At 42.5% G+C, this 27681-nt stretch overlaps 1 protein-coding gene across 5 annotated transcripts in view; it reads left to right on the top strand.

Moving 5' to 3' along the window:
* The first annotated feature begins 13786 nt into the window (after positions 1-13786).
* The window catches only part of NAV3 (neuron navigator 3), a 1001553-nt gene continuing 987658 nt past the window's right edge, over positions 13787-27681 (top strand). For all 5 annotated transcript variants that reach the window (XM_069228788.1, XM_069228787.1, XM_069228786.1 and 2 more), the window contains exon 1: positions 13787-14126. In XM_069228788.1, coding sequence (XP_069084889.1) covers positions 13884-14126 — 243 coding nt within the window. In that variant the 5' untranslated portion in view covers positions 13787-13883. The remainder of the gene's footprint in view (positions 14127-27681) is intronic.

Genomic DNA, 27681 nt, shown 5'->3' with positions numbered 1-27681 from the left:
TAAAGTTGCGCAGAATTGCTTTCAATCCACAAAACTACATGGTTCCCTCAATGACAGGCTGCTGTAAAGTGGGTGCTTTACATTGAACGTGTTCTTGGATATTGCACCTGTATGTGCCTCTCGTCTGGGATGAAATCTATCTTCTACTATAAAGTTTCATTTTTTTTATATTCGCAGCTATACCTTTAACATATATTGTATTAAAAATATAAATCTTTCCCATACGTATATAGGGGAAAAATGAGTGTAAATAAATACTTGGGGAAATGCATAATATATAACCTGTATAAAACAACGCAGTTTGGTTTAGAAACTCTGTATTCTGACAGGATGAATGAGCGTTATGCCAGCCTCCTTCTTATAAAAATCCAATGTTCCTGCGTTTACTCAACCAAGCTCCTATTTATGTTATGAAAAACAACAATAGTTCATTCTTGGTTAACATTGTGATGTCAACAAAACCGGAAAATGAAATATGAATTACAAGTATGCTTTTTTAGACCAAGTCACGTCTGAAAGTAGAATCATTATGCTAAATTGAATAATGTGTACATGAAGAAAACCAACTGCTTCACAGAGTATTTAAACAAGCATTGGCAAATCCAATAGGTCTGGCCTTTCAGAGTATCAATGTATTGGTTTTCTCAATGTGTTTACGTTTTTACTGTTCTTAGATGCCATAGTCCACGGTAGAACTCTAAAATAAAAACAGGCAAAATATCTGCCTGCACATTATGATGCAGTTGGACGTATGCAAGCAAAAAACAGTCATTTTGGAACTGTTTCATTCCAAAAGTGCCACTGCATGCTTACATGTGTGTGTGTGTCTCCATGCATGCATTGATTCATGCACACAATGCAAGTGATGTGATAGTCATTTTTTTCACTATATTCATCTAACATGGTGGCTGCCATGTTAGACTTTAGAACTATGTAATAAAATAAAGTGTGCAGGTGTGTGAAAAAATAAAGTGACCTGGTAGCATTTAGCAGCTAACAATAAAGCCAATTGGTTGGGTTTGTGTTTTTAGTTAGCTTTGTAGCTGGGTTAGCTCTGTATTGCGTGGTGGTGTGCGTTTGAGAGTTTGTGGGGTGTGTACGGGTGTGAAAATACGGTATCTATGTGTGAAGGTGAAATTGTGAATGTATTTGACAGACTGTGTGCAGGACTGCTCTGTTTACTTACCGGTAATAGCATTACTCCGAGTCCTTCTCCCACTGTGATGACTCACACAGTGAGGCCCCTGTTTCTCTAATCACAATCCTCCCAATGCATATAATTCCCTCCCTCCTCCTTACCTCCTGTTCTTTACCAAGCCCAAACACTACACAGTTGGATTGGTCGAAAAAAGGCGGGAGGGGGCCCTTAGTCATTACGGCTGGAGAAGGACTCAGAGAAATGCTATTACCGGTTAGTAAACAGAGCATTACCCCTTTGTCCCTCCCTCCATTATGACTCGCACAGTGAAATGTACCCAATCCAAGAACAGATCAGGACAAATGCACAGCAAATTCCAACACAAGTTTAAATCAGAGGTTACAAAAAAAAGAAAGCAGGTTACAACATAGAGCTCAGCACTTTGGAAACCAACAAATCTAGACCCTCTGGGCCCTTGACCACACGATAATGGGTCAGAAATGTAGCCAGTTCAACAGATTTTCTGCAACAAAGTCCCTTGCACCTAAGCCGTAGAAGCAGCAATGCCCCTAGTAGTGTCACAGAAAAATGAAGCACCTGTTGGCGATCACACCGAGCCTGAAACGTCTTCCAATGCCTAGCAGAGGAAGACCTGGTAGACAAGCACCTAGATGCCTGGACAGAAGAAGAAACAAAAGCCGAGAGACCCTACATCATCGAGCCCACCCCCCTGTTCAATTACCAAGTCTTCAACTGGAGCCTGGTAAGGGATGGAACTTGGAGACACAGAAATCTCAGAGGGTATGGAAACAACAGCAATCTCAACTCCAGACCCATTCTCATCTCCATCAGCAGAGGAAACTAAACAGAGTGTGACCATGCTGGAGCTACCAGAACCACCTTAGCCTTCTCCCTCCGAACCAAAACTAGAAACCTCAGGATCAAAAGGAATGGAGGTAAAGCAAACAGCAGGCCCACTGACGCATGAAACGTCAGGGCATCTACCCCTGAAGTAGACCCCTCTCCTGACCAAGGGAACAAAACAGGGGAATAAGTGTGTTGCCTGGGTCTGCAAACAGATTCATCCCAGGGGCAACCCCACAATTGACGCATTTTGGCAAAGACCAGGGGAGAAAGCCAGAAGCCTGAGAGGACGGAATCTCCCTGCTCAGGGATCTGCCTGACAATTCAGAAACACGGTCCTCAAAGACCCCCCAATTGACTGAGCCCAGAGAAACAACTTGTCCGCAATTGCTGACAATGACGGAGCCCTCTTTACCCCCTTGGCGACTGACATAGGACTTGGCCGTGGTGTTGCCTGTGTGCACTATGACCACCTTGTCTGCCAGGAGAGAACAAAATGAAGGAGAGCCAAGCGGATTGCCTCTAACTCACTCCACTTGGAAGAGCGGGAACTCTGATCCACCAGCCACAGACCCTGAACCAAGAGATCCCCTGACGAGGCCCCCCAGCCACTCTCCTTGGCATCCATCGTAACAATGACCAGCTCCGGGAACAACACAGACACCCCTTCAAGATATTGGATGGTAGGAGCCATCACCCCAGAACCACCCACCACCCAAACCACAGGGGTAACTGGAAGAAGACATGTCAAATCCTGCACATTGGGTATTAGTTGGGACTTTCTTGTGTTCACCAAGAACCCATGGGACGACAGAAGATCCAGAGTGCACTGAACATGCAAACAGGTCAAGGGGGAGAGACGCACCCCTGACCAGATAATCGTAGAGATAAGGGAATACGGCAATCCCCTGCAGATGAAGGGTCACCATGAGAGGGGCAAAAACCTTAGTGAACACACAAGGGACAAACTTGAGGCCAAACGGCAAAACCTGGAAATAATCATGCGTCTCCCTCACAACATTCACAGGAACTTCTGATGATCATCATGTACAGGCACATGGAGGTACGCATCCTACAGATCGATGGTAGCCAAGTAATCCGCTGGATACAACAAGGGAATGAGCTGTTGGACAGACAACATCTTGAAGGAAATGGAGGCCACCCACTGGTTGAGGTGCTTTAAACTCAAAACTGACCGAAAGTCCCCTGATGTCTTCTGTACCAGGAACAAAATCGAGAACACCCAAAGACTGACACGATCCAGTGGCACAGGTATAATCGCTCTGTTCATCAACAATTCCTCGACTCCCACCAACAGCACAACTCTTTTGGCTGGATTCCTGGGGACAGGAGTAGGGATGCACCCGTACCTGTCAGCCTATGGTTTACATGTATGTTTATAACTTAGTTTTGTGCACTACTTATGTTACATTGACTTTGTTGTTATAATAAAGTGTTCCAACTTTATTAAGTTTGGAGTCTTGATCCTGTGGTTAAATTGATCATAGTGTTTAAAATTGATTACGTTCCTTGTGGTGTTGATTTATGTTGAATGAATCCAATTACCACAGTCCTCACTGAGTCCAAAGATCCAATCAACCTCTAGTGTAGGTGGGACGAGTTGTGGCGTCTCACCAGGATGCGTGCGGTTTCTGAACCCAAGGTGGGAAGAAGACCTCCATGTGTGCTCCAGCACTTTTTTTTTTAACAAGAAAAAGACAATATTCTCTTTGGGCCAAGCTGTGGTAAAGGTTTTAAACAGTTACTCCGTTGATGGTGAGTTGAACATCCCCATAAAGTGGTCATCTGAATTTCGACATGTTGTCCAAACCTACTGATTGATATAAAGGTGAATCGCTGACTTCATTTGGGGATCTGTGAAAACCAGCCCTTCCAAAATGTGCAGCATCTAATTCACCTTAGCTTTTCTTCTGTCCAGATCTTTAACAGTTCCCTCTGCTACTGCAAGATTAGATTGGAGTTCAGGCCATATGCATAGCCAAACTATAGAAATATGACAAGTAGACTAAGCCAAGTTACCCTTTCTATCACCTTTCTACGACCAATTATTCCATCTCTCTGCCACCGCACTAATCATATTCACCTTTTTACCTCATGATAGAAGTGCACCCCTGAAGCAGTGGAACCCTTTTCTGAAATGAATACTACATTCTCAGTCCAAATATTTTAGAGCGCTGGGAAGAGCCTGATTGAAAAATGCAAGAGCTATAGTTCCAAACTTTTGCAAGGTCCTGTTCACACAAATATATGACCATTTATGCCTTCCTTTCAGGTTTCAAGAAAAAGCTCAATTTTTCTTCAACTAGCATTGGCAAAGCCATCAAATAGCACCTTTTTGACCTACTGGCTTTGCCAATACTTTTTGCCTAAGCTGTGCAGTATCAGCACAAAAAAAAGAAAAAAGTATTATGACTTGGATGAGCACATAAAGTAGTGTCATGAGGCCACAGTGCCCAGCTCGATGATTTGTGCACACACACACGAATCACCATGCATACACGTTCACACAGCATGATGAGACTGCCTTTTGTATTTTCTGTGCTAAGATGGTGGATGCCAATCTTGGAGCTGTAAATAGAAAGCAGTATTTTAAACATGCATCAAAGCGCATTTTAAACCGGAAGTGACCCAGTAGCAAAAACATTTTTAAAACTGAGAGTGTCCGGGTGGTAGAGTAATGGATAAACAGGTGTAGGAGGGAGGGAAGTAATGAGGATGGGCAGAGGAGAGGGCAAGGGAGCAATGAAACCGTTTGGGGATGATAAAAAATACATTAAAAAGGAAAAAAAGGCCTTAGAGGTATAGGGAAAGCAATGGACAAGCTGCCATTGAAGAGAACAAAACAGAGCAGGTGGTGGGGGAATATTTGGAAGGGGAAGAAGCATACAATGGAGAGAAAGAAAATGCATGCTCTTCCATGGAGCGCCAAACAGAAAGAAACAAGTAGTTATCTGAATGCAAGCAGTAGAAAGATACAAGTCCTTTTCAATCCAAGAATCTCCAAGTAACACCTACACGGAGATCAGACCATCCAGAATGTAACTCAAGACTCATTCTCAACCTCCCATGTTACACCCACATCTCACTCCATCTCAGAGAGCTCCACCGGCTCCCCATTTACAAACACAGCCATTTCTCACTCCACATGCACACATACAAATCCTTGAACAACACTGGGGCAGCATACCTGAACAGCTGCATATACTTGCACCTCCCTGCCAGACACCTACACTCAGTCACTCTCTCACTCGCATACACTCCCCCCACACACACACAAAATTCACAAAAGCAGAGCAGGAGGTCACCCGTTTGGCCACATCAGACCCAAACCATAGAACGATCTTACACAATACATCAGAACCTCCTCCCAACTTCTGAAGTTCAACAGGAAGCTGAAGACCTGGCTGTTTGAATAACTCTACGTGGACCACACCCCTACACATCTGCTCAAGCAGATTAGTATTCTATACAAATTGACATTATATCCAATATTAGGAAGGGGCTGAGAGGGGGCGCCCAACAGCAAGTCCAATATTTCAAATTGTGGTTTTGATCATTGTTCTGAGGCTGTATTTATTTAAATAACAAGCATAAGCAAAACAACACATTTTAAATCTATAACTGACCTGTTAATTATTAAAATTTACAAAAATCTTAAATTAGCACAGCAAAAGTAGACAAAGAAAGTTTTAACTACAAGCCCTCTCTGACTTTCCTTCAAATTTCATGGTTGGCCCCACATCCACCCTTCAACTTTGCCAAACTGATGCCACCCACCACAACTTCCCTCGTGCCTGACAGTCCCTAAATAACTCATCTCTGCTTCATAACTAGGGGGTAGGGCCAGCGTATATTCTTGGCCAAAACTATGCCAGAGATATCCCTGAGGTGACTGACTAACTCCCTCCTACACATGTACCTGGGCTATCGGACCATAGCCTTGTTCCTTAATGCAAACTCCATGTCACCAGCCCTGGTGCATTAAAATAAAAGATCCACAAAGTACCAGGAAGAGTTCCATATTTTTGCCCCTCTCTACCACCCACGCTGCCTTTTTGAGTTAATGTTGTCAAGCTGTCTACCTGCAATATGGTCACCCATGAGCTAACTCTGCCACAGGCCAAAATGGTTTACTGACCAATCACATCCCTTTTTATGAGCTTAAAGTGATAGCAGCAAACAAAACTAAGGTATCAACCTATAGTTATATAGTACATTATTCACCTGGCACAAATTACCACAAACTTAAAAAAATATTCACCTCTCAAGCACACATGATGAATAGCCTTTAGCCCACTCCCGGTTAAGTGAAGTTTTCATGTAACTAAATCTGAAGCTGTTGCTGGGTTATTCGGCCCCTTCAGAGAAGAGCCAATTCTCCACACTCCCAAGACCAAGCTGTTACTCCATCATGGAACGTCTTTTCCATTCATGCAATCTCTCCATTTGTAATGCAGTCTAATCGTGCTGACCATCGGGGCTCAATGTTTACCACCCATGTTATGAATGAGAAGGGCTGGCGCCATAAGCTCCCTTCCAAAATGTTTTCAACCCTATCTCAGCTAATGCAAGGAGAATCCCCTGACACTAGATCAACAAACTGTGCTTCTGCGCCCCCCAAAAGAGAGTGATTTTTGTTTCAAAAAGATGATAAAGAATCTATGCTCCAGGATGGGGGGCAAACAAGAAATTAAAACCATTGAATAAGCCACTGAAACAAGCAAATTAGAAAGCTAACCAATGATAAGAAGTGGGCTGGCCCAAAATCCAACGTATGTTTTGGTATTATCCACCATGGCTGTTTTCGACAGCTACAGAATCTCTGTAGGAGAGACCTTACAATCTAAACTGCCCTTGTCAAGGCAGAGAAACTTCCAGGACAGGCTTTAGGTCCTCAAGGCTGGTTCCAGGTGCAAATGTGATAGATAAATTTAATTCAGCCTCTCTAGTTTGCTTCCTTTTCCTCTGCATTGTTGACAATCCCCCTGTCTGGGAAAAGTAACTGGGCATTTACTTTTTGCCAATATGTTTGCCTGTTTGTCACGTTCCAACCAGTGTAAAATACTGAGCTAATCTGCCATGAGCCAATTAAAACCCTTTTTCTGCAGTCATGAATTTCCATACTAGAGCGTGGTTGGCACTGTCCTGGAACATCATTTTTACGTACAAAAGTAATTTTCTAATGTGCATATATGAAGTTGGAAACATGAGCGAGTTATACTGGTGTATGTATATGCAATTATTTGCAGGTTTTTTACAGCAATATATTCCTGTTTCTCCAACTGTAATGCTGTTGCCATTGTGTTGTCTTGTCGGACAAAACATTTCAAAGGCTGTCAAAACTCTTACCAGTTAAAGTGTATATTTATATTTTCCTAGAGGTATAAAAACAATTGGATGCAACTATCACATATATGTACCTATTGGTGAAACTAAATATCTGATATGTATTTGCCAATATACTTTTGAGTTTAGGTCAATTTATTTAGAAGAATCCATAAAATCAGTACGAAATCAATATACCTGTACATTTATTATCAATATTTTAGAAGACTGGTTTTGCGAGGTAAAACATTGTTTATAAAAGCTGAACTCATAGTAACAACACAGAAACTTACGTTTCCTACATTTTAGCTCTGCTCCTTAAGTCTCTTCTCGTTAAGATCAGGTTGTGTGCTGTACTCTTACAAAACATGCATATTTCAGGTGTTTTGATATTTAAAAGCACATTATGGGCCTATACAATAATATTTAGAGAAAAACTCTAAATAGTATAGCTTTTCTTAATTTTTCCATTATTTTACTCCTTTGACTTACCGTAACCAATGATGGAAAGTGCTTTTTTTCCAATGATTGTTGCAGATTTGAATGACAAATTCTGACCATAACACAGACAGGTCCTTCATAGAGGTATATCTCTGTTCACTTTTTCAATGATTCTGCATGCTTTTTCTACTCTAATACATGAACGATGAGGCTGCCACGAACCACAAGGTCAAACTGCAACTGTTTATCTTGTTATCTACTAAGATGTGCAGATGATTAAATTGTCTTGTTCTGAAAACTGTCTGACCTCTTTGTCAACTGCATGCTCAGGATTTTATCAAAATCTGGTCACTCTCAATAAATTAGCATATTCTTTGTTGGATCATGCAGTCTAGACACTATCCCATCCAAAATGCATTGATTGATATTTAAAAGGCACCACCCTAGCTAGGAAGCATTAAGGTGCTGTACATTACATGGCAAATTGGGAGACAATTGACAAGATCGTGTACATCAAGTGGGAATTACACATCTATATTTCACTGATTATATTTTGGCACAAAGGGACTAAATGATTTGCCCAGAATCACACGATGTCATGCCAAGTGCTCAAGCTTGAATCCAGCTCTCCAGGTTCCAAAGTTCTCAGATGTAGGCACTAAGCCACAACTCCCATGTGATCAGTGTATAATTTTCTCTTTCAACATCAGGTCCAACATTTATAACACGTTCTTTCAAACGTTCAATTGAAAGTTTGTTTTTTAAATAAATGACAGATGAATACAGTTAATGCATGGATGAACCAAGTGTGAAAATGAGAAAATCATTTGCAATCTTACTGCCAAGAATGTGAGATTTCATGTCAAAAAGAGAAACCTTTTCCATGCAATTGTGTGATTTCACCAAGCTTACTCCAGTTGAATGGATTTTAGATAGGATAAATGTTGTAAATCAACAATATGGAATGGTGGAAGACTCTACCGAGGGAAACATAAAAGGATAATAAATGAGTTGGCAAATTGTCCTGCAATTGGTGGTTGCAGAGTCAGTGGTAGCATATCCAGGGGGGTCAATTTTCAGTCTGTGCTGTCAGAATTGAATTGACTTAGAGTGACCAGTCCCCATAGTTGTAGAGTTTCTCACTCCACTCTAACCTGCCATGAGACTGACTTTTCTCTGACATGCTGATCTGACATCTCTTGATTTGTGTATAGCTCAAAACAAATCTACTCATTCTCCTTATAAGAATTCTGAGTACTGCCAGATCCAAGGGGTTGGATTTCTAACCCACCAGTGTAGGGAACTTAATTCAGTTCACTATCATCATGGAGAAATACCATTTGTACTGCAGCCCTGTCAGCAATCCTCCCAGCAGTTCTGAACCAGAGGTGATGTCAGTTTACTTATCAGTCCTGCTCAACTTTCAGAGTGACAGTAATACAAACAATCTTTAACTCTCAAACAACACAATCAAGGGTAACAGCTAGTACTACGAGCAACAGGGATTTATTTAAAACATTCATTGATAAGGTATCACTATATTACTTAAAAGATGCACCGTAAGCACACAGCATCAAAATAGCAATGCAGTTATGCATATCATAAGCAGAAATAACATTTCTAGCAGGCCTAGAAAGCTCTGGCATCCTTGCACCCTCACGTTAATTCTAAGCCCTACACAATGTCTATAGTTAACCTCTCCAATACCAAGCTACCTTCTCAGGTTTCTTAAGGATGATCGCACATCATACCTGAATACAGCTAATGCAGCTATCCATTTTCAGGCTCTGCCAAGACAGGAAATGTGCCGTGGGTGTTAGGCTTTTAGACTGAACTCTCTAGCTGTGTGTGGCCAGTCAGGCAATGTGACGTAACCTCTAGCCATAATCTTAGCACAAGCAGTGCCCAAATCCTCGACTTTAAATGGAGTTTGACCACTGTTTTTTATTTCATATTTACAAAATAAAACAGAGCTCAGAGACATGAGGTTTGTAACAGACTAAACTATCAGGACACAAAATGTGTCAGTTTTGTCCACATGTTGATTTTATGGTGCTATTACTAAAACCGAGAGAGATCTATACAGCAAGGGGCCATGTTAAAAGTGAGCAGTCGTGAGTATCACCTTCACACGTTCAGCTAAGGATATGCAAGTGAAAACAAGCATTTGCAATGCAAAGGGTCTCGCATTTCTCCGAGTTAGAGCTATTAGTAGTTGTAAATTCCCAACCGGACTATTCTTGCCACATTAAATGGGAAAAAAGAGCTTGATCGCGCTGCTACAGTTCACTCATAGTGAAACCTATCAGCAAAAGTGCAATTTTCTACATGACCAGCAAAAGTGCAATTAACTATGTAACAGGTTCGATGTCATGGAAAGCGCTCGACTTCTGCCAAGCGAGATTGCTCATGCGAAAAAGATAAAAAGTAGTCCACAAACCGGATGGACAACAGCAAGCCTCGCACGTTTTCAGTACATGGTCGCTGCGCTGGAGGAGTGCTAACCACCGGAAAAGGCATGATGTATGCATGCCTTCCACTAATGAAAGCAAGCAGATTTTAACAGGCAAGCCCACGAACCCATGAAAGACACTGACATGACATGGACTGGGCTCCGAGCCCTTTTCTAACTACTAAAGCGTCTCGCAAGCAAAACACATGCGCAAGCGCATGTGACGCAGGCTCGACCCTAAAAATGGAGACAAAGGCCAACTTGCTCTAACTTAAATGAAGTCTGTTGTGGTATTCACAACATTCTCATGCACGAGCCCACCACTCCCTCCTACCAGCAGTTGCACGTAATTGATGCATAGTGTTCCTGTCTATTGTTGCCTTCTGAGTAAAATGTGACCTTCCCCTCATAGTCTTCACAGAACTGTGTATGAATGGTTTGAAAGGAAGTTTACTTTGTGTATGCCCATACTTCCTTCACACTACTTAATTTTGCTGAACAAAGCAATCCCATTATCTAAAGTCAACTATTAAAACTTACTTGAACCTAACTGCTCTTGCCAACAGCTGCGGTACACTTTTGCTTTCTGTCATCACTCCACTTAAGCATTCTTCCCTTTCTCAAACTACAGTATAGTGGGAATTTCCTTTCTAAATTAGATGTTGTTGGTTTTCTGTAATCTGTTGATATAATCACCTCCTAACGATTTGTACTTGAAAGAAATACGCTTTAATAAACATTATTGCTCTGCCACTATAGGGTCATTCTCTTCAGTCTGTGAGAGTTTGGTTAATACAAGGGGAAGGGAAAGTTTTACTGGTACATTCAGCAAGAATTACATTGCATATTCAGTTTTTTGTCTGCAGTATTTGAATTAATCTGCCTTATAGAAACAATAGTGTGGTATTAGCAACATTTGCTATTGTCAATGCTGAAATAGTTTGTTCCTGAGGCAGGTAGCTAGCCCATTTATGGGAACAGCTTTGCGGAAGCAAGAAATACAGGACCCTGTTTTTATATTTGTAGTCATGGGTAACTAATAACATACTGGACTTAAGAATATTTAATTAACAGGAAAATACAATAAAGTGATGTCTTATTCTATGTATTTAAAGGGAAATGCATGTGTCTCAAATGAGGAACTGCTGCCCCTACAGTGGCTAGGCTCCCAAAATTAGCAGAGTGTGGTGCTCCCTTGAACCCACCTTTTCCAAGAGAGGCTATCTGCCAGGTAGGGTCACCATGGCCCTCATTTCAACATAGGTGGTATCGACCGCCTACTGCGACAGCCGCCAACATACCACCGCCATGGCTACCAGCCGTCTACCGGTATCATGACCGCAGACGGTATTTCGCCAGAATGCTTGCAGAACACTGCCAACGGTCATGGCGGCAGACGGCAGTAAGGCGGCGCTGCTGACAGAGCACCACCACGCCAGCAAAACACTGCTGACCATATCAGGAGTAAGGATATGGCCTGGCAGTGTTTTGCTGGCGGACGCTGCTGCTGACAGCAGCACCACGGACGGTCTCCAGCCGGAGGACCCCCTGCAAGCAGGTAAGTTGGGTTCTCTGACCGGAGAGGGGTGTTGTCTGTATGTGGGGGGGGGTTGTATGTAGTGGTATGCGTGCATGCGGGTGTGAGTCACGTAGGATACATGCATGAATGAGTGATTGTGAGTGTTGTGCGTTGTGAATGCATGTGTGTGACACGGTATGTTGGTGAGTGTTGTGTGTGGTTATGTATGTGTGCATGCATGGGTGGTGGTGGGTATGCGTGTGTGCATGTGTGTATATGGGTGTGCGTGTGGGTGTGTATAGGTGCGGGGGCAGGAGCGGGAAGGGGACGGCCTGTTGGTGGTATTACTGCTGCTTTAACACCGACCGCCAGGGTTGTAATGAGGGCCTGTCTTCAGTGCAGTCAGCTCGACAGCGACTTATCTTCTGGCGGGAAATGTATGGCTGTTTAACTAAACTTTGGATGTGTACTTGTCATTTTGCTGTATATAGTGCTTTAAATGAGCAGGTACTCTTTGGTACTGAGTACCTGTACTTCTGTAATATGAAAGTGAGAGTACCTGCCCTTCTCACCACTGCTGCAAAACATTTTTGGGGGAGTACCGACACTTCTCAGGAACAAACAGGTACTCTAAAGAGTAAGTACATGCACTTCTACAGGTTTCCATTTTAAGCATTGCCTATGCAGTATTGTTTATATCAGTGGTGGCCACCACAAATTTTTTAAAATGGGTGAGAGGCAGGTGGTGACGGAGGGGGGAAAACAAATAAAAGATAAATAAAAAACTGTTCCTGCTGCCTCTCGTGCTCCTCTTCTGATGGTGTTGGTGTCCCAGCAGTCCTTTGGGCCCCATGCAATACTGGTGCTACTCTCATGCTACACCTAGCATTGAGCAGCATCAAGATTGGTCTGAGCGGCTTGGTCTGCTGCCCAGACTCTGCATGGGAGTCTGTGCGATTCTCCAACCCAGCTGTGTTGGAGAAACCTAAGTGTGTGTGTGTCAGTTCGGCCGGCCTAAGACAGCCAGCCAAACAGAAATGCGGACTTAGTGCACTCACTCCACTCCTTCTCGTCCCCCCCCCCACCCTCCCTCATGGCCCAGCCCCGCCCCCCTTACCACCTTGAGCCAGCAGCTGAAAAATAAAAAGATAGTAAGCTATCATTTTATTTTTCAGCTGCTGGCTCTTAGCCGGGGGGAGACGCTCCCTCACCATTGTGAAGGAGCGGCCCCTGGTTTATATCGCCCAAGCCAAGCGTCAGAGCATCTGTGAATACTACTGAAGTTCTAAGCACGGGACGGGATGATTTTCTTAGGTGTAAGCAGCCGCTGATTTATTTCCAACGTGTTCTCTATGGCGTTTTCCTCGATCGATGATCGCAAACACAGACAACGCACTCTGTGTGATCCTGGGCCTGCTAGCCACACGTTTCGTGCACTCGAACCTGATATCGCAGAAGGGGCGAGGATAAAAGTGGAGTTTACTCTAGCTGTCAGCAGCGAGAAACAGGCTGGATTGGTCGCACAACTTCATTGCTTCGATGGTTTCCGGGCTCAAAGCTCTTCCAACAGCTGTTTGCTTTGGCTACTGCTTACAGCCTTTTTTAACCAAAAAGTATTTTTTATCAAATGTTCTGCTGTCTACGTCTGTTTTTCAGGAAAGGGGGCTGTTTCCAATGTTGTGGTCGGAGTTCTTTTGAAATACGCTTTGCAGTGTTTCTTTGCCGCGTTTTCCTCCTTTCACTGATTTCCACGCACTACGGACCTGGGCTGCCGCTTGGTGATGAGCGAGAGGAGAGCACATTCGCAAGTCGCTTAATCCCACACAGACAGCTCTGTGCAGTTACCTTCAAGGAAAAGTTCACGCCCCCAAGGAGTGTTTAGTCTTGCCGAACTGCAGTAACCGGCTGAGCAGAGCCTGTGAGAGAAACAGAGCGCTCAGGATGAGGAAAAGTTTTCCTGCTTCGCCAGAGCTGTCGTTACATCCTGAAACATTATTTTAATGATTGCTGTTGTTGCTAGCGGTGCCTGTGTCCCGATGAACTGAACGAGTTTGGCACACTGGGGCGAGTATTAGCATATATTTTAAATTTCTGGATGGACATGAGAGACGTTGAGTGAAGCCATGTCGGTGTTAGGGGATGCCTCCAAGCTGAGGCAGCCAGCTGTGGGGTCAAAGCCTGTCCACACTGCCCTTCCGATGCCGCAAGTTGGCAGGACCGTGTCACGGCTGCATCCTTCGAGGGCCCAGGGGCACAGAGGGACAGAGAGCTCTGAGCTGGCCTGTCACCTCAAATTAAAATCAACCTGTGATTTTCCAGAGAAGAAAAGACTCCAAGGGACAACAAAGGAAACCGAAGACCGCAAGGTTAGTGCTGAACCTCACCTGACGCCAGGAACAATTGATTGTTGGATGGGTGTCCGTGGGATGTTGAGTCCTTTCTGAACATTGTATCAGGAGCTGTCTGATAGTGAGGAGCATAGGGGGATACAGAGCGGAAATAGCATAGAAAGCACTGATTGCATGGTTAATAGAATAATTTCATCAAACATGAAACTGAAAGACCGTATAGTACTTTAACGTTTTCTATTAGGTTATGGAAAAATATCAGTAAGGAAGGCTAATTCAGCCAAGTGATCTACTGTGCCATGTCTTGTATATCTCAAATCATAGACACACTTCCCGTCTTCCCTTGTTTATATAAATGTTTCCCTGTCTTCCCTTGTGTGTATGTGTGTGTGTGAGTGTGTGTGTATATATATATATATATATATATATATATATATATGAATATATATATGTATATATATATATATATATAAATACATAAATCCGTATGATAAAAATAAGTGTCATGACCTCCAGACACAGAAGACTGGCACTCCAGAGTCTAGTTCAAGATAATTTAATGCAACTCGTTTCGATCTACGATCTTCTCCATGGCCTAATTCAGATGTTGCCTTTAAATTATCTTGAACCAGACTCTGGAGTGTGAGTCTTCTGTGTCTGGAGGTCGTGGCACTGATTTTGGACACTTATAGCAGGGCGTGCACCCTCAACTCGCACCGGCCCTGGTGATGGACATAGCAAGGATATGCCCTAAGGTAACTATAACTTGCACCCCCACCATGCACAGTTTTTTCGTCAAAACCTTTAATGCAAATATTACATTGATATTATCAATGATGTTATCAAAGATGTCATGAGTGCCATAATTTGTGAGGTAATTCACAGTGCATGGCGAGGGCAAAAGTTAAAGTTACTTTAGGGTTCAAGTTATAGTTACTTGTACAAGTTACAGTTACTTGAGATAGCTCTAACTATAACATGTGAATTTCTCTGGTTTTGTGCGTGTAAATTCAGAACCTAACTATAATGTCCCTGTAACGTTTGTGAATATCTAAGGTTATTTTAAATTCTATTTCCTAACTATAACATCCCTGTCATCTTTTTTTTTTATAGTAAATTTGTATGTTTTTTTTTTTTTTAACGTAAGGTTATTTTTAATTACTATACATTAATCCAACCATTGCTGCACACAGCCTTCAGACATGCACAGTGGGGGTTGGCTGCAGGGCCCGAATAATCACCCAACACTGCAGCAGCCGTGCATGACAGGGGTTTGCCACAGTGCCTGGCCTGCAGCCTGGCCCTGCACCCTGGCCCTTCAACCAACCCTATAACCACCCAAACCCTTCGGCCATGCACAGTGGGGGTTGGCTACAGGCCAGAACTCTAGTAAATGAACAAATAAAATACCATGGGATACCAGGATTTGAACCTACTGAGAGACAGTCCAAGAGCATTACCAGTAGTACACAAGTGACTCTCTTTTGCTGTACATCAAAACATCAATATAACATTTGCAACCAAACCTCTTGCTAGTGTGATGATTTGAAGTCACTGAATAGAGAGACCATTCAAATAACAATAGCTCTTTCATCCCATTATAGGATGAGAGAGACAGAAAGTGAGAGATTGAGAGACCTAGAGAAGAAGATTGACAGAGAGAAATTGCAAGCAGGCTGCTTGAAATAGCAGCTCCTTTCTTGTGGGAGAAATGTTTTAATCTGTTTCCATGCATGCATATTTGTGTGCAGGGAAACAGATGAAAACTCTGTTCCTGCAAGTTGGAGTTGTTTGATAGCTCCCGCTTACACAAAGTGGACTTTGTTTGCTTTCGCTTAGTGGGAGCTGTTCGCTCCCACCAAGCAAAAGCAAACAGCTGTGACCCGGGGGTGGGCACCCCCAGACGGAGCAGGAGCCGACCCTGGAGGGTGGACAGTCCCCAGGGCCATCATTGGCTCCTTGAGGGGGGCCCGCGTGGCCCCTCTCTAACATTAATTTGCCCTGGAAAGAAGTTGGTCCCCGGGAGTTCACAATGGAACCCCCTCATTGTTTTAATTTATCTCCGGGGAGGTGGTGGTCCCCAGGCACCCCCTGCATACATAATTAGTTTAGTTCTGGAGAGGTGGTGGTCCCTGAGGCTGCGGGGGGATGTATTTGGCCACCCCGCATATCATTTAGCATTTGCCTTGGGAAGTGGTGGTCCCAGGGGCTGTGGGGGGGAGGGGCTGTGTGGCCCTCCTGCATACATAATTAGTTTAGCCCCAGGGAGGTGGCTGTCCCCCAAGCTACGGAGGGGATGCATGCCCCCGCAGAAAGAATGACTATGGCCCCAGGGAGGTGGTGGTGCCCAGGGCTATGAGGGTGCACGCCCCCCCACACAGAATTAATTTGGCCCCAGGAAGGTGGCAGTGCCTGGGGCTGCAGGGAGGGCCACACGCCCCCACATACATTATGAGTATAGCCCAATGCAGGTGGTGGTCCTTGGGGCTGTGGGGGGGCCATGTATATCCCACACACAGAATGATAATGGCCCTGGGCAGGAGGTGGTCCCCAAGATATGAAAATGCTCTAGGAGGGGGGCCCGTGCTCCCCCCTTTTTTATTTTAATATGCCCACTGGACCTGGCCCACCCGTGGGCTTCATAAAAACAAGCACAGGAACCCACACTTGTTTTTTTTTTAAAAATGTTTGCTGTGAATTTGCAACATCACAAATTTGCTGCAACATTTTATTTTTTAACAAAAGTTCTTTTTTGCCCTGGCAGGGTCACTCTGGGACCCCTGCATCAGAGCTAAGGGGCCAGGATGTCTCTACCCTGGCCCCTTTAAATTATTTTCACTTTTTTTCTGGGATTCGGCTGAAGCCAAATCCCAAGATGGCTGCCAACACTTACTAGTTTGAAGTGCTGTCAGCCTATCAGTGCTCTGAAGCTCCCTGCACAAGTTTTTTTTAAAATCATTTGTGAAGTCTTCGGGGAGGATCTACAGCCTTATATATATATATATATATATATATATATATATATATATATATACAAATGTATTTTCCCTTTAAAACTACTGAACGGATTTACACCAAATAACCAAAAGCACAATCTGCAGAACAAAATCTAGTGCTCTGCTAAATTTGTTGGAATTCTTTCCAGCAGTTTGGGCTGTATTCGTGTTACCTTTTTTGACCCCCCTTTTTCTTGGCTCCTGCTTGACAGATCACCCTGAAACTTCCCATATGCAACAAGAATCACTGGCATAAATGTTTTGGAAAATTTCGTTAAGATTCTTCGAACGGTGGAAAAGATATAGGCAAGTCAATAAATGCTTTTTCTATGGAAACCTGGATCTAACTATAACTACCTAGTAGTGATTTATATATATATTACATAGTGACAGGTAACTACCATAGTACTTCTCTACCTATTTTTGTTTAGCCTGTGTCCAGCTAATCGGTGTAAGTGTTTACAAAACACATGCGCCACTAATGCGTCATAGGTTTGTAGAGGTATTGAACATGTTATAAATCTTTGTACTGAAAAGTAATTCTGTGCGCAGGTGACAATTTGCGTTTATCATGTTCCACACAAGTTTTTTGGCTCTGCAGAAAAAGTTTCCAACAGTGCAATGATTCTACATAAAAATATTACGTATTGTAAGTAGGCTTGAGATATTAGACAATCATCTCAGCATGAACATTTCTACATAACATAGAAGAGTGTGCACTAGATGTTGACTATGTACATGTGCTTGCTTTGATTCATAAGATGGGTTATCTATAACGTTTTCACCACAGTATAAAGGCTGCAGGTAGTATGATCTTTAGCACCTTCAGACCTTACTTATTTTAAGTGAATAGTCACTCTCTGGGCAAGGTTTGCATTGAGTCTACACTTTTCTTAGTAGATTTTTAATACTTTGTGGTGTATTTCTCATGAGAGTTTGTATCAGCAACCAGGGTGGTAGAGTAAACTTTCTCTATAGAGTAAACTGTTTACACTACCAAATTTTATAGTCTCAACAACTTCATTTCTCAATGAAGGTTTGATGACTGTGAGGAGTTTGATATAGGTAAAAGCTATCCCTAGTAGGGCATTAGTTATGTAATAGAAATTGAACATTTGGAAGAACTTGGTTTTCTCTGAACAGTTGTGTACATGTTGAATACCATGTGCAGTAGGAGGTACCCTGTTGTTAGTAGTTGGTAGTGTTGGTAGTCATCGTGTACTCTGCTACCCATGAAGTGTATGGTTTAGGTTCAGTGTTGGACATAACAAAAGCTTGGTTCCTCTAAGGGGGTTGCATATATGCTGGCATTAATGAGGCTTCATTTTAGTATGATTTATTTTGTACTTATTTTCAAATCTCTAATGCTATACTGGCTTATTGAGCAATGTGCGCAAAAGAAGGTTGATGGTGTCAGCAGTGATGTCATTGGTGATGCCATCAATGATGTAATTTGAGATGTCATCAGTGATGTCATAAATGCCTTAGAACATGCAATGAGTGATGTAATAAATTGAGGTCATAAGTTGTGCATGGGAGGCACAAGTTCTAGTTATAGTTATAGTTATAGTTCGCATAGCTAACCACAACTGGTGGATTTATGTATTTTTTTTATTTCAGAACATTATTGGTGTCATTGACATATTCACCTAACTATAACAGTACGCTAACCTTTGTTTTTTTCAGTGAATTTCTAAGGTTTCTGTTAAGGTTTTATTGCGGTTTAAATAAAAAAATATATATTTTTATCACACCTAAATGTAACGTTATTTTAACCTTTGTTTTTTAGTTAATTTCTAGGGTTTTATTAACGTAAATTAGTATTCAATTACCATACATATTACCTTTGGCTTTTCATGGCATGGAGTTGTTCACAGGGTCTGTCCTGTGGCCAGGCCCTGCAACAGTCATTCCATTGGCAGCCAAACCCATGCTGCGCACAGCCTGTGGCTGTGCACAGCAGGAGGTTGTCAAAAGGGCCTGGCCTGCAGCCAAGCCCTGTTGTCAACCCACCCAGAGGCAGCCATCCCTGCCTCCCCCATAGGCAGCCAACCCCACGCTGCACACAGACTTTCATCGAGTGCTGCATGGAGATTGCCTCTGGTGGGTTGCTGCCACCCGGAGGCAGCCTACCCCACAGCGTGCACAGCCTTTGGTCATGTACATTGTGGGGTTAAGGCCTGTGTTGCACCTCGCCTCGTTTCCAACTTCCCTCAGGCAACCAACTCCTTGCTGTGCCCAGCCTTTGCCCGTGTGTAGTGGGGTGGTGGCCACGGGGCACAGGGAGTCACAGTTATCTTAAAGCATGAGTTATAGTAACTAGAGATAACTGTCACTGGTGAAGGTCAGTAAACTTTCCACCTAACAATAATGTAACTTTAACCTTTTATTTCAGGGAAAATATATAGGCATATATGTAATATATGTATGTATGTGTGTGTATATGTATATCTACAGTGGAGGAATGGTGTAGGCTGCGGTAGAGGTGTGAATGAGAAAAGCATAGTTTTTTTATTGCTTGTATGGTAAAAGAAGGAATTTTTTTTCAGTTTTAAGTAGTGAAAATAGGGACAAAAATATGAAAATTTCGCTGAATTTCTATGAAACTGTTGTGTGTGCACATGAAGATGGCACAGTGAGCTGGACACACACAGCTGCTAACACTTGCAGTGGTGAGAAGTTCACTAGTTTGAATTCTGGCAAAATGTGCTCAGACTTTCATTTCCTCTGAAGTTGATACATTATTTACTATCAATTGAGGAATAATACTGTATGCTAAGGCACTTAGAATTAGCAAAAGTATGGTGTGAAGCACTACTTAAAAATATTACATTATTATGGTAAAATGAACTCCAACGTGGTTCTTAGTTCAGTCACTAATAGTCATGTGTATCACCAGCAGAGCTTTAAGTGTAATTTACAAGGGTGGTTTAATCTGTTTCCTTAAAAGGGGCACTTTCTATTTCGTAGAGTGAAAAATGACACTATGCATGTTCTTCGCAAGTGACCAGCGGTGGCTCCTCTCATATGGCGGAGAAGCGTGTGTTCCCCCCCCTCCGCCAGCAGCTGCAAAACTTGAAAAAGAAAACTATAATAAACTGTGTTTAGTAATTTATTATTTTTCAAGGAGGCGGGCCATGAGGGATGACAGCCACACAGGGGAGTGGTGTGCCCTCCTCTTAGTGTACATGTGAGTTTGGCCATCTGAGTCAGGATGGCTAAGCACACTTGCACACTGAGCTCTCTCCAACCTAGCAACACAGTGCTGGGTTGGAGACACGAAGCCAGGGCACTCAGGCCAATACTGACGCTGCTCTCATGCTCCCAGCAGCATGACAGCAGCATTGGAATTGGCAGCAGGGCAGCCTGGAAACCTGTGCCTTCAGTGGACATGTGAATTGGATATGGCGATGCAGCAGTTTTTTTTTTCTTTCCATGTGTCCCTGCTCCCGTGCCCTCCACCCCTCCCCAGCTGCAAATGCCAGACCAGATCTGACTCAGTATATTGGAAGCTCAGGCAAGCAATGGGTAGGAAAAACGTATGCTTCTAAATCGCATTTATTTGAATAGAGACTCTTCATTCACATACCTGTTCTTTTTCAAAAGACAGCAGAGCAGATTCTGTTAAATCCTTTTGTAGTTTCTCAGACTGCACAGCCATTGTCTGAATTTCCAAACGGAATTAGATTTCCATGCGTGCCAGTGATGGAGTGTTTCCAAATTCATTGGGATTGCATCTGAGTTGCTAACAGTAAAAAGTTCAAACGAGGGGCATTTCACTTTTACACATGCAGCCTTTGTATTTAGAAACATTGAAAGAAGTTCCTAGTTAAAAAGAAATTACTGTTTTAGATTTCAGGATGTAGCCATCATTGCACATTTATTCTGTGCCATACTTGGGAAGATTGAGATTGACTTTGGCATAGAGATATGCCCTATGGCATATCGCAACATGATGGTGCCCTGCAGAATGTAGTGAGAATCCTGTGACACTTCAGTTTCTTACAGATATTCATAGGCCTCGTGCTAAATGGGGACATTTAGCACAAGCACGAGCCCTTGCATTGCAGGGTCCTGCCTTACATCCTTGAATATGAGGTTTTCCTGCTCTGCACGTGTCCACCCACTCACATGTCTTCAGTGCATTTTCTATTTAGTGGGTATGTAAATATATCAGTCTTTCTCAAAAACTACCCTGTGGGTTCTGCTGGCAGAATGTAGGAAGCCCTAAATATTGCCCATGTTCCTAGCTAGTATCCCTCTATGAATTTTGCCTAATAAACACCCATTGTCTGAGGATTAGCAATCATGAATGATTATCACCAGCCCTCAGTAACCAGTACCGGATCTCTTGTAATTGATTCTTTCCAAGGCAGCATTGTTTTGAAAGCCTTTGCCATATCCTAGTTATAAGGACTCAGGACGGTAAATAGTTACAGGAGCCTCCGCTATGCTGACTGTACAGTACCACTTACAGTACTGCTTGTAAAAAAAAAAAAAAAAAAAGTCTGACAATGGTATGGTAGACTATTTCATTCTTTGCTATGAAATGGTTGATTATAAGTGATGTGAATTTCCTCTGAGTGAGACATAATCCCGCTTCTCTTTCATGTGGTGTTTGTTGCATAATGATTTCAAGTAAGATAAGCATGTCCTATTATCACTGAAGAAGACCCAAGTATATAAGATCTGAAAATGTAAAGAAATAGAACTGAACTGTTTGTAAATTGAGCCTTAAACACATCAATATTCCCATAAGGAATTGGTTTGTTGGTTGAGGAGGGTCGAAGCCCCACTCAGGCAACAACCATAATCCTTGTCAGGTTGAACCACAAGAATCACTAAATTAACCTGTGCTTAGTACTCTGATAGATTGGCACAAAGACAGTACGGCTTAACCTAGAGGCAATGTTTAAAGTATTTATGCAGCACTCAACCAGTAATTAAGTGAAAACACAGCACAGTAAGAATTCCAAACCCCAATGTAGATGATTATAGAGTATTTCAATAAATAGCCTGATATTGGAATGACAACAATCCAATCAGTAGGACCAGAGATATTGAATTTAAAGGCTCAAGTAAGCATAGCGCACAAAGGCATGATGTGCCAACAATGGAAATCTGGTCTGGCTAAACAGGGACGGAGTTGCAAGTTTGAGCCGACTGCGATTGCATGTAGGCCACGCACAGGACCAAATTTGGTCTGTTGAGAGTGGTACCTTATGTCATTGGTGCAAGGTCTGCCTGGCATTGCTTTGTGAGGCTTTGCATTGCTCTGTGTTGGTTCTGATGAAGCTTTCAGATATGCTGCAAAGCACTGCAGGGCTTTGCAGCAATTGGAATTTGCTCTGGTGAAGCAGTCAGCTGCGTAGCAAGGGGTTGTGTTGCTTCATGACAGATTTGATGGAACCATCAGCTAGGCAAGGAGGAGTTCTCTTTGATACAGCCAACGGTCCAGGATCTTGGGGTGTGGGACCTCTTAGATATCAGGAATCACTCCAGCAGAGCCCAGCAGCAGAGTTCAGACAGGTCCAACTGCCACAAGTCAGCTGGGCAGTTGAAGGGAGGCCTCTGAAGCTTCTTGTGCCCCTGTAGCTTACACGGGAGGTCAGCCAGCTGACACTTCTAATCACTCTGGGTAGCCTGGGATGAAGGGAAGCAGGTGCAGAATTCCTTCGCAGGAAGCAAGGTAGTCCTTTAAGCAGGAGGCAGTCCTCTGGCAGCAGGCCAGTCCTTTCTCTAAGTTCCACAGGTTAAGGAGTGTTCTGAAGAGTGGTTTGGGAGGGGTAACATTTATACCTGGCACCTGCCTTTGTTAATGGGGGGACTCCCTTTCCTAAAACCACATCTGGTTCTGAAAAGTTCTTCCCTTTCCCTACCACGGCTACAAACTGCCTTTTTGACAAAAGGCTGGTGTTGGATTCTCGACAGTGTGCTGAGGCAAAATTCTTTTTTTAGTGTATCTGGGGCACGGTTCAGCTTCTCTGTAGCCATTATGCCATGATGGCCCATCCTGCCTATCCATAGTCTCCCTTCTGTCACACAAACTCCAACAGCAGACCCCTCACTGTTAGGTGACCCAGGGCACTGACAGAAGGTGTTAATATTTAGGACAAGGAAATGCCAACTTTCTAGAAGTGGAACTTTAAGAATTGTGACTTAAAACCTTACTTTACCATTAAATACAATACCTTTGAGTGAAACAGTATATTTCTATCTGCTCCCAATTTAAAGTTAATACTTTTTATAAGCAATAAGGTAACCCTGTGTTAGCCAGTGGGGGAGAGAGGCCTTACAGTAGTGAAAAACATCTTTAGGAGTTTTTCAGTACCAGGACATGTAAATCATAAACCCCATGTGTCCTACTTTTTGAATACCATTGCACCTTGCTATATTAGCTTTTAGGGCCTTACGGTGTCTTAGGATGTATTAGGAAAGTTTAGGCCTGGCAAAAATTTTATTTTTCCAGATCAAAATGGTAGTTTAAAAAATGCACTACAGGCTGAAATGGCAGGCCTGAGAAGTGTTTTAAAATACTACTTTAGTTGGTGGCAAAATGAATGCTGCAGGCCCACTAGTGACATTTAATTTACAGGGCCAGGGTACAGGTAAGTACCATTTACTAGGGACGTACAAGTAAATTAAATCCATCAATGTGGTGTAGTCTAATTTCAACATGTTTGAAGGACAGACCACAAGCACTTTAGTACCAGTTAGCAGTGGTAAAGCGCACAAAGTCCTAATGTAAACAAGAACAAATTAAGCAAAACTGGAGGGTTGAAAGAAAAAGGTTTCCAATTATGTCATGTTAAACAAGTCCTATACATGAAAACAAATCCCACACACTGGAATAACTTTGAGCTATAAATAAATGTTACTTGCAGTCATCTGCACACTCTGAAGCAAATAGTTTCTGTTCAAAATAAGGGCACGATCAGAGGCTGTTAATGCAGATTTGCATCAAGAAACTTTCACTTTGCCCATTTAATAATTAAAAGCAAACGCTTAGAAATGTTTTATGGCATATATGACTATGACATATAACAATAGTCATATATACGACTTGTATAACAGATAAATAAAAACGATGGAACATGTAGAACAAAGCAAAGGCATTTAATTCTAACCTCAATTTGTGGTGTAGATATTAAAGAAGAGGGATAGAAGGGAGTGCCCCTGTTCAGTGCTAAATGGAAATGGTTCTTAGTGAATTTCATTCACTGCATCGATTGCTCTGGCTCATCAAATGCAAAACGTTGGTGGTTACTCCTGAAAATGAAACTGCTTAGACTTTTGACTCGATGTTTCATGCCAAAGGATTGCAGTTGCCTTCATCTGTCACAAGAGAAGTTTGCTGTGGCCTAAAACTATTGCTTAGGCATAGCTGTTAAGAAGGAAAATCTTTCAATGGTAGAAAACAGAACTCTTCAAGTCGCTTATTCTGAATCCAAGAGATATATTTGCTGAGCAGGAACGATCTACTACTTAAATGTTTGTTGTTTGTTTAAGATAGTGTCCTTCACAATATTTTATATTTGTTTCCTCGAAATACTCACCCACCAGTCAAAGTGCCAAGTTCGGTGGAAAGTGACAGCTGCTGAGTTCAAGAGTCTGTGTTCTGTGTGTTTGTTTGTTTTAGCACTTGTAGGAAAATATATCTGTTGACGGCTGGTATGAATTATTAGGGTTGCTTAAGCAGAGCCCTTTGCCATGTTCGCGAACATCTTATTATATTAAAAAATATCCTTAATTGACATAAATATGTACGGTTGTGAAGACACACTGATACATTGAGCCTGTCCACAAAACCTCTAATCCCAAAAGATATCGGTTTTCAGGTTACTTCTGCGCAAGTCTTAGTGTTCGAACTTGAATTCTATTTTTGATTGCGTTAATGATGGGTTATCCATTACCAGTTAAACCAGAACACGTCTGCATCGCTGTTTTTTCTTGCCTCGTTTCTCTGAATTCCGTTTTATTTTTTTCCCAGTAGCCTGAGTTTGCACTTGTGAAAAAACAGCATTTTTAGCCATTGGCTCCAGGAAGCCAGTTGTTTTGAGTTAATTTGTCAATCTCAAAACTGATACTTGACTGTTACTTTCCCACAGATTTTCATGCAGAAATTGGCATTGAAAAACCCCACCCTAGTAACCACTAGGTGTGTTCTGTGTTTTTGTTTCACAGTGATTCATATCTAGAAAAAAATGAAGTTCCAGTTGGATGACTTTTGCCTACAATATATGATATTTATGTACGACTTCCTGGTGGCCAGAAATTGACTCAAAGCTTGGCAGCTGGATTAGTCTATCTTTGTGAGGCTTTGTATTTTTGTAGTGCTGATTGGGCTTTGCCTCTGGGTGTTTTCTGTTTTTTTTTCTCTTTGGCAGGAATACAGTGTGTCTTGGTTGAGGGAGACAATGGGATCGTCTTGGAGTTTTGAACTCTGAAATGGCGTGATCGGTACCCGTTCCGTCTACCATAACACTCTGATGTTCCGGCTCAAACGTGATTTTGTCGCACTTGGCCTCCCGAGTTAGCATGCTTCTTCCTGCCGTACTCGCAGGATGGGACTAAGAGAAAACCAATGGCCTAGTCAGGGTTGCCCATTAAATGTGCATTCATTTTCTTTGAGACATAAAATGCTTGAAGTTCCAAGAACATTTTATAGGGTTAGCAAACATTTTGTATGTTTAAATTAGCGAAAAATGCCAGCGCCCCGGATCTGACGGCAAGAGTTAGGAACAAAACCATGTGACATACCACTATTTAAAACTGTTGGTTTTGTGGTCTTATTTTGAACTCGAATAGATAACATGTAATACTCGATTGTTGTTCCTAATGTAAAAGAGGGCAGTGAACCATCAGAAACTGACCAAAACTAAGACAGCAAGCAGCCTCCGTGAATCGGACACAATGAAGCAACCTGCTACGTATATGCCTGGCTCACTTCTCAACACATTACCAAGAACATCTGACACATGCTGTATACAATATCGCAGCACATCACATCAAATATAACTTTTACTGTGGAAGAGCTGACTGCCAGCATTGCTCACCCTACCCTTAAAAGTAGACTGATTCACCTCACCCCCAATCCACATTTGCACATTCAGATAATCTGATTGGTCACTGCCTAAACAAACCGAATTAGCCCCTTTGTTCACAGCAGATGGATTGGCTGCTGAGCAGACAGTAAAATAAGCAGCGTAAATCTGCACACCTCTGGACATGTGTGTGTAGTCTGTGGATGTGCAAGTAATACAAACACAAAGGATGGTTACCCGTGGAGAGGTTTATACAGATGCAAGTAAAACACATCTGTGCTACAGGTAACAAAGTATAGGGCGCGCTCTTTCTGTTTTTCATTAGTGAATTTTGCCCAGGACTGTCCTTGATCCATTTGTCCTTGTAAATCATACATACCTAAATACCAGAATTGGCTCCCCAATTCACATTCAATTCACCGCTAAAGTCACGAAGATCAACTTGCCACCCTTCTTTCCATCCCACTACATGTTTCTAACTCCAGTATGCATCCCCATACCACAATGTTGACCTAAAACAATGTACCATAAGGACACATTGAAACACACTCTGTGCCAGAAATCTAATGTGCCTAAGCAGGTCAGGCCTTGCTCAAACACTACCAAACACAATCACAGCTGCATTCACAGTTTACATACCAGCCTACTTATTGCTAGAGCCTTAGAAAAACATCCACCATAGATCTGGTTACCATAGTCCACACATGAACAACTGTCAGTATACATGCAAGTGACTGTCACTAGAACCAATCATTGCTGATACCTTGGGAAGCCCCACTGCCACTACCCACATGACCTTCTATTCACACACATCACATTTAGGCAAAACTAAGATACCCAAACTCACTATGTCACTTTCACCATCTAATAAACACACAAATAACATACAACATACTGCCAATTTACAGAGCTGTCAGTACTAAGAACAGCTGAGAACGACACACTTAGAGCTTCCTAAATACAGTGTAACATATTAGGTGGACACTTACAACCATTGATTTCCAGGGAAATATTTAATGGTTCTGCCTTCAGGATAACCAACACAGTTGATAGTCTGATAGGTTGATGATAAGATGTCAGAAGTTGAAGAGGAAAGTGACTGGCAGAATGTACTTTTGGTTAGAACCAATATTGTTAGAAATGATCATCTTCTGCTTAGTAGTCCCTCAGATTTGTGCCTGCACTACCCTATTTTTGCTATACCCACTTTTGTTTGAGCATTGAGACTCTGTGCTCTTTAGTTAGGCTAACCAGTGGTAAAGTGCTTGTGCTGTTCCTTTCTAATATAGTAAAAGTGGTTTTCCCCTAATTGTTACATTTAATTTATGTACAAGTCCCTAGTAAATGTTACTACATGTATCCAGGACCTGTAAATTAAATTCTACAAAGAGGCTGCAGCACTGAGATCGCACTGTAAACACGTCTCATGCCTGCCACTCCAGCCTGTAGTGCAGTTTAAAACTGCCATTTTGGCATTTTTCCATTTTTCCAGGCCTAAACATTTCTTTTTAATACTTATGTCACTCCCTAAAG

Source organism: Pleurodeles waltl, chromosome 4_1 (genome assembly GCF_031143425.1).
Source record: "Pleurodeles waltl isolate 20211129_DDA chromosome 4_1, aPleWal1.hap1.20221129, whole genome shotgun sequence".
Lineage (NCBI taxonomy): Eukaryota > Metazoa > Chordata > Amphibia > Caudata > Salamandridae > Pleurodeles > Pleurodeles waltl.
The sequence above is the reverse complement of the archived record's forward strand: the minus strand, read 5'-3'. Positions and strand labels throughout refer to the sequence as shown.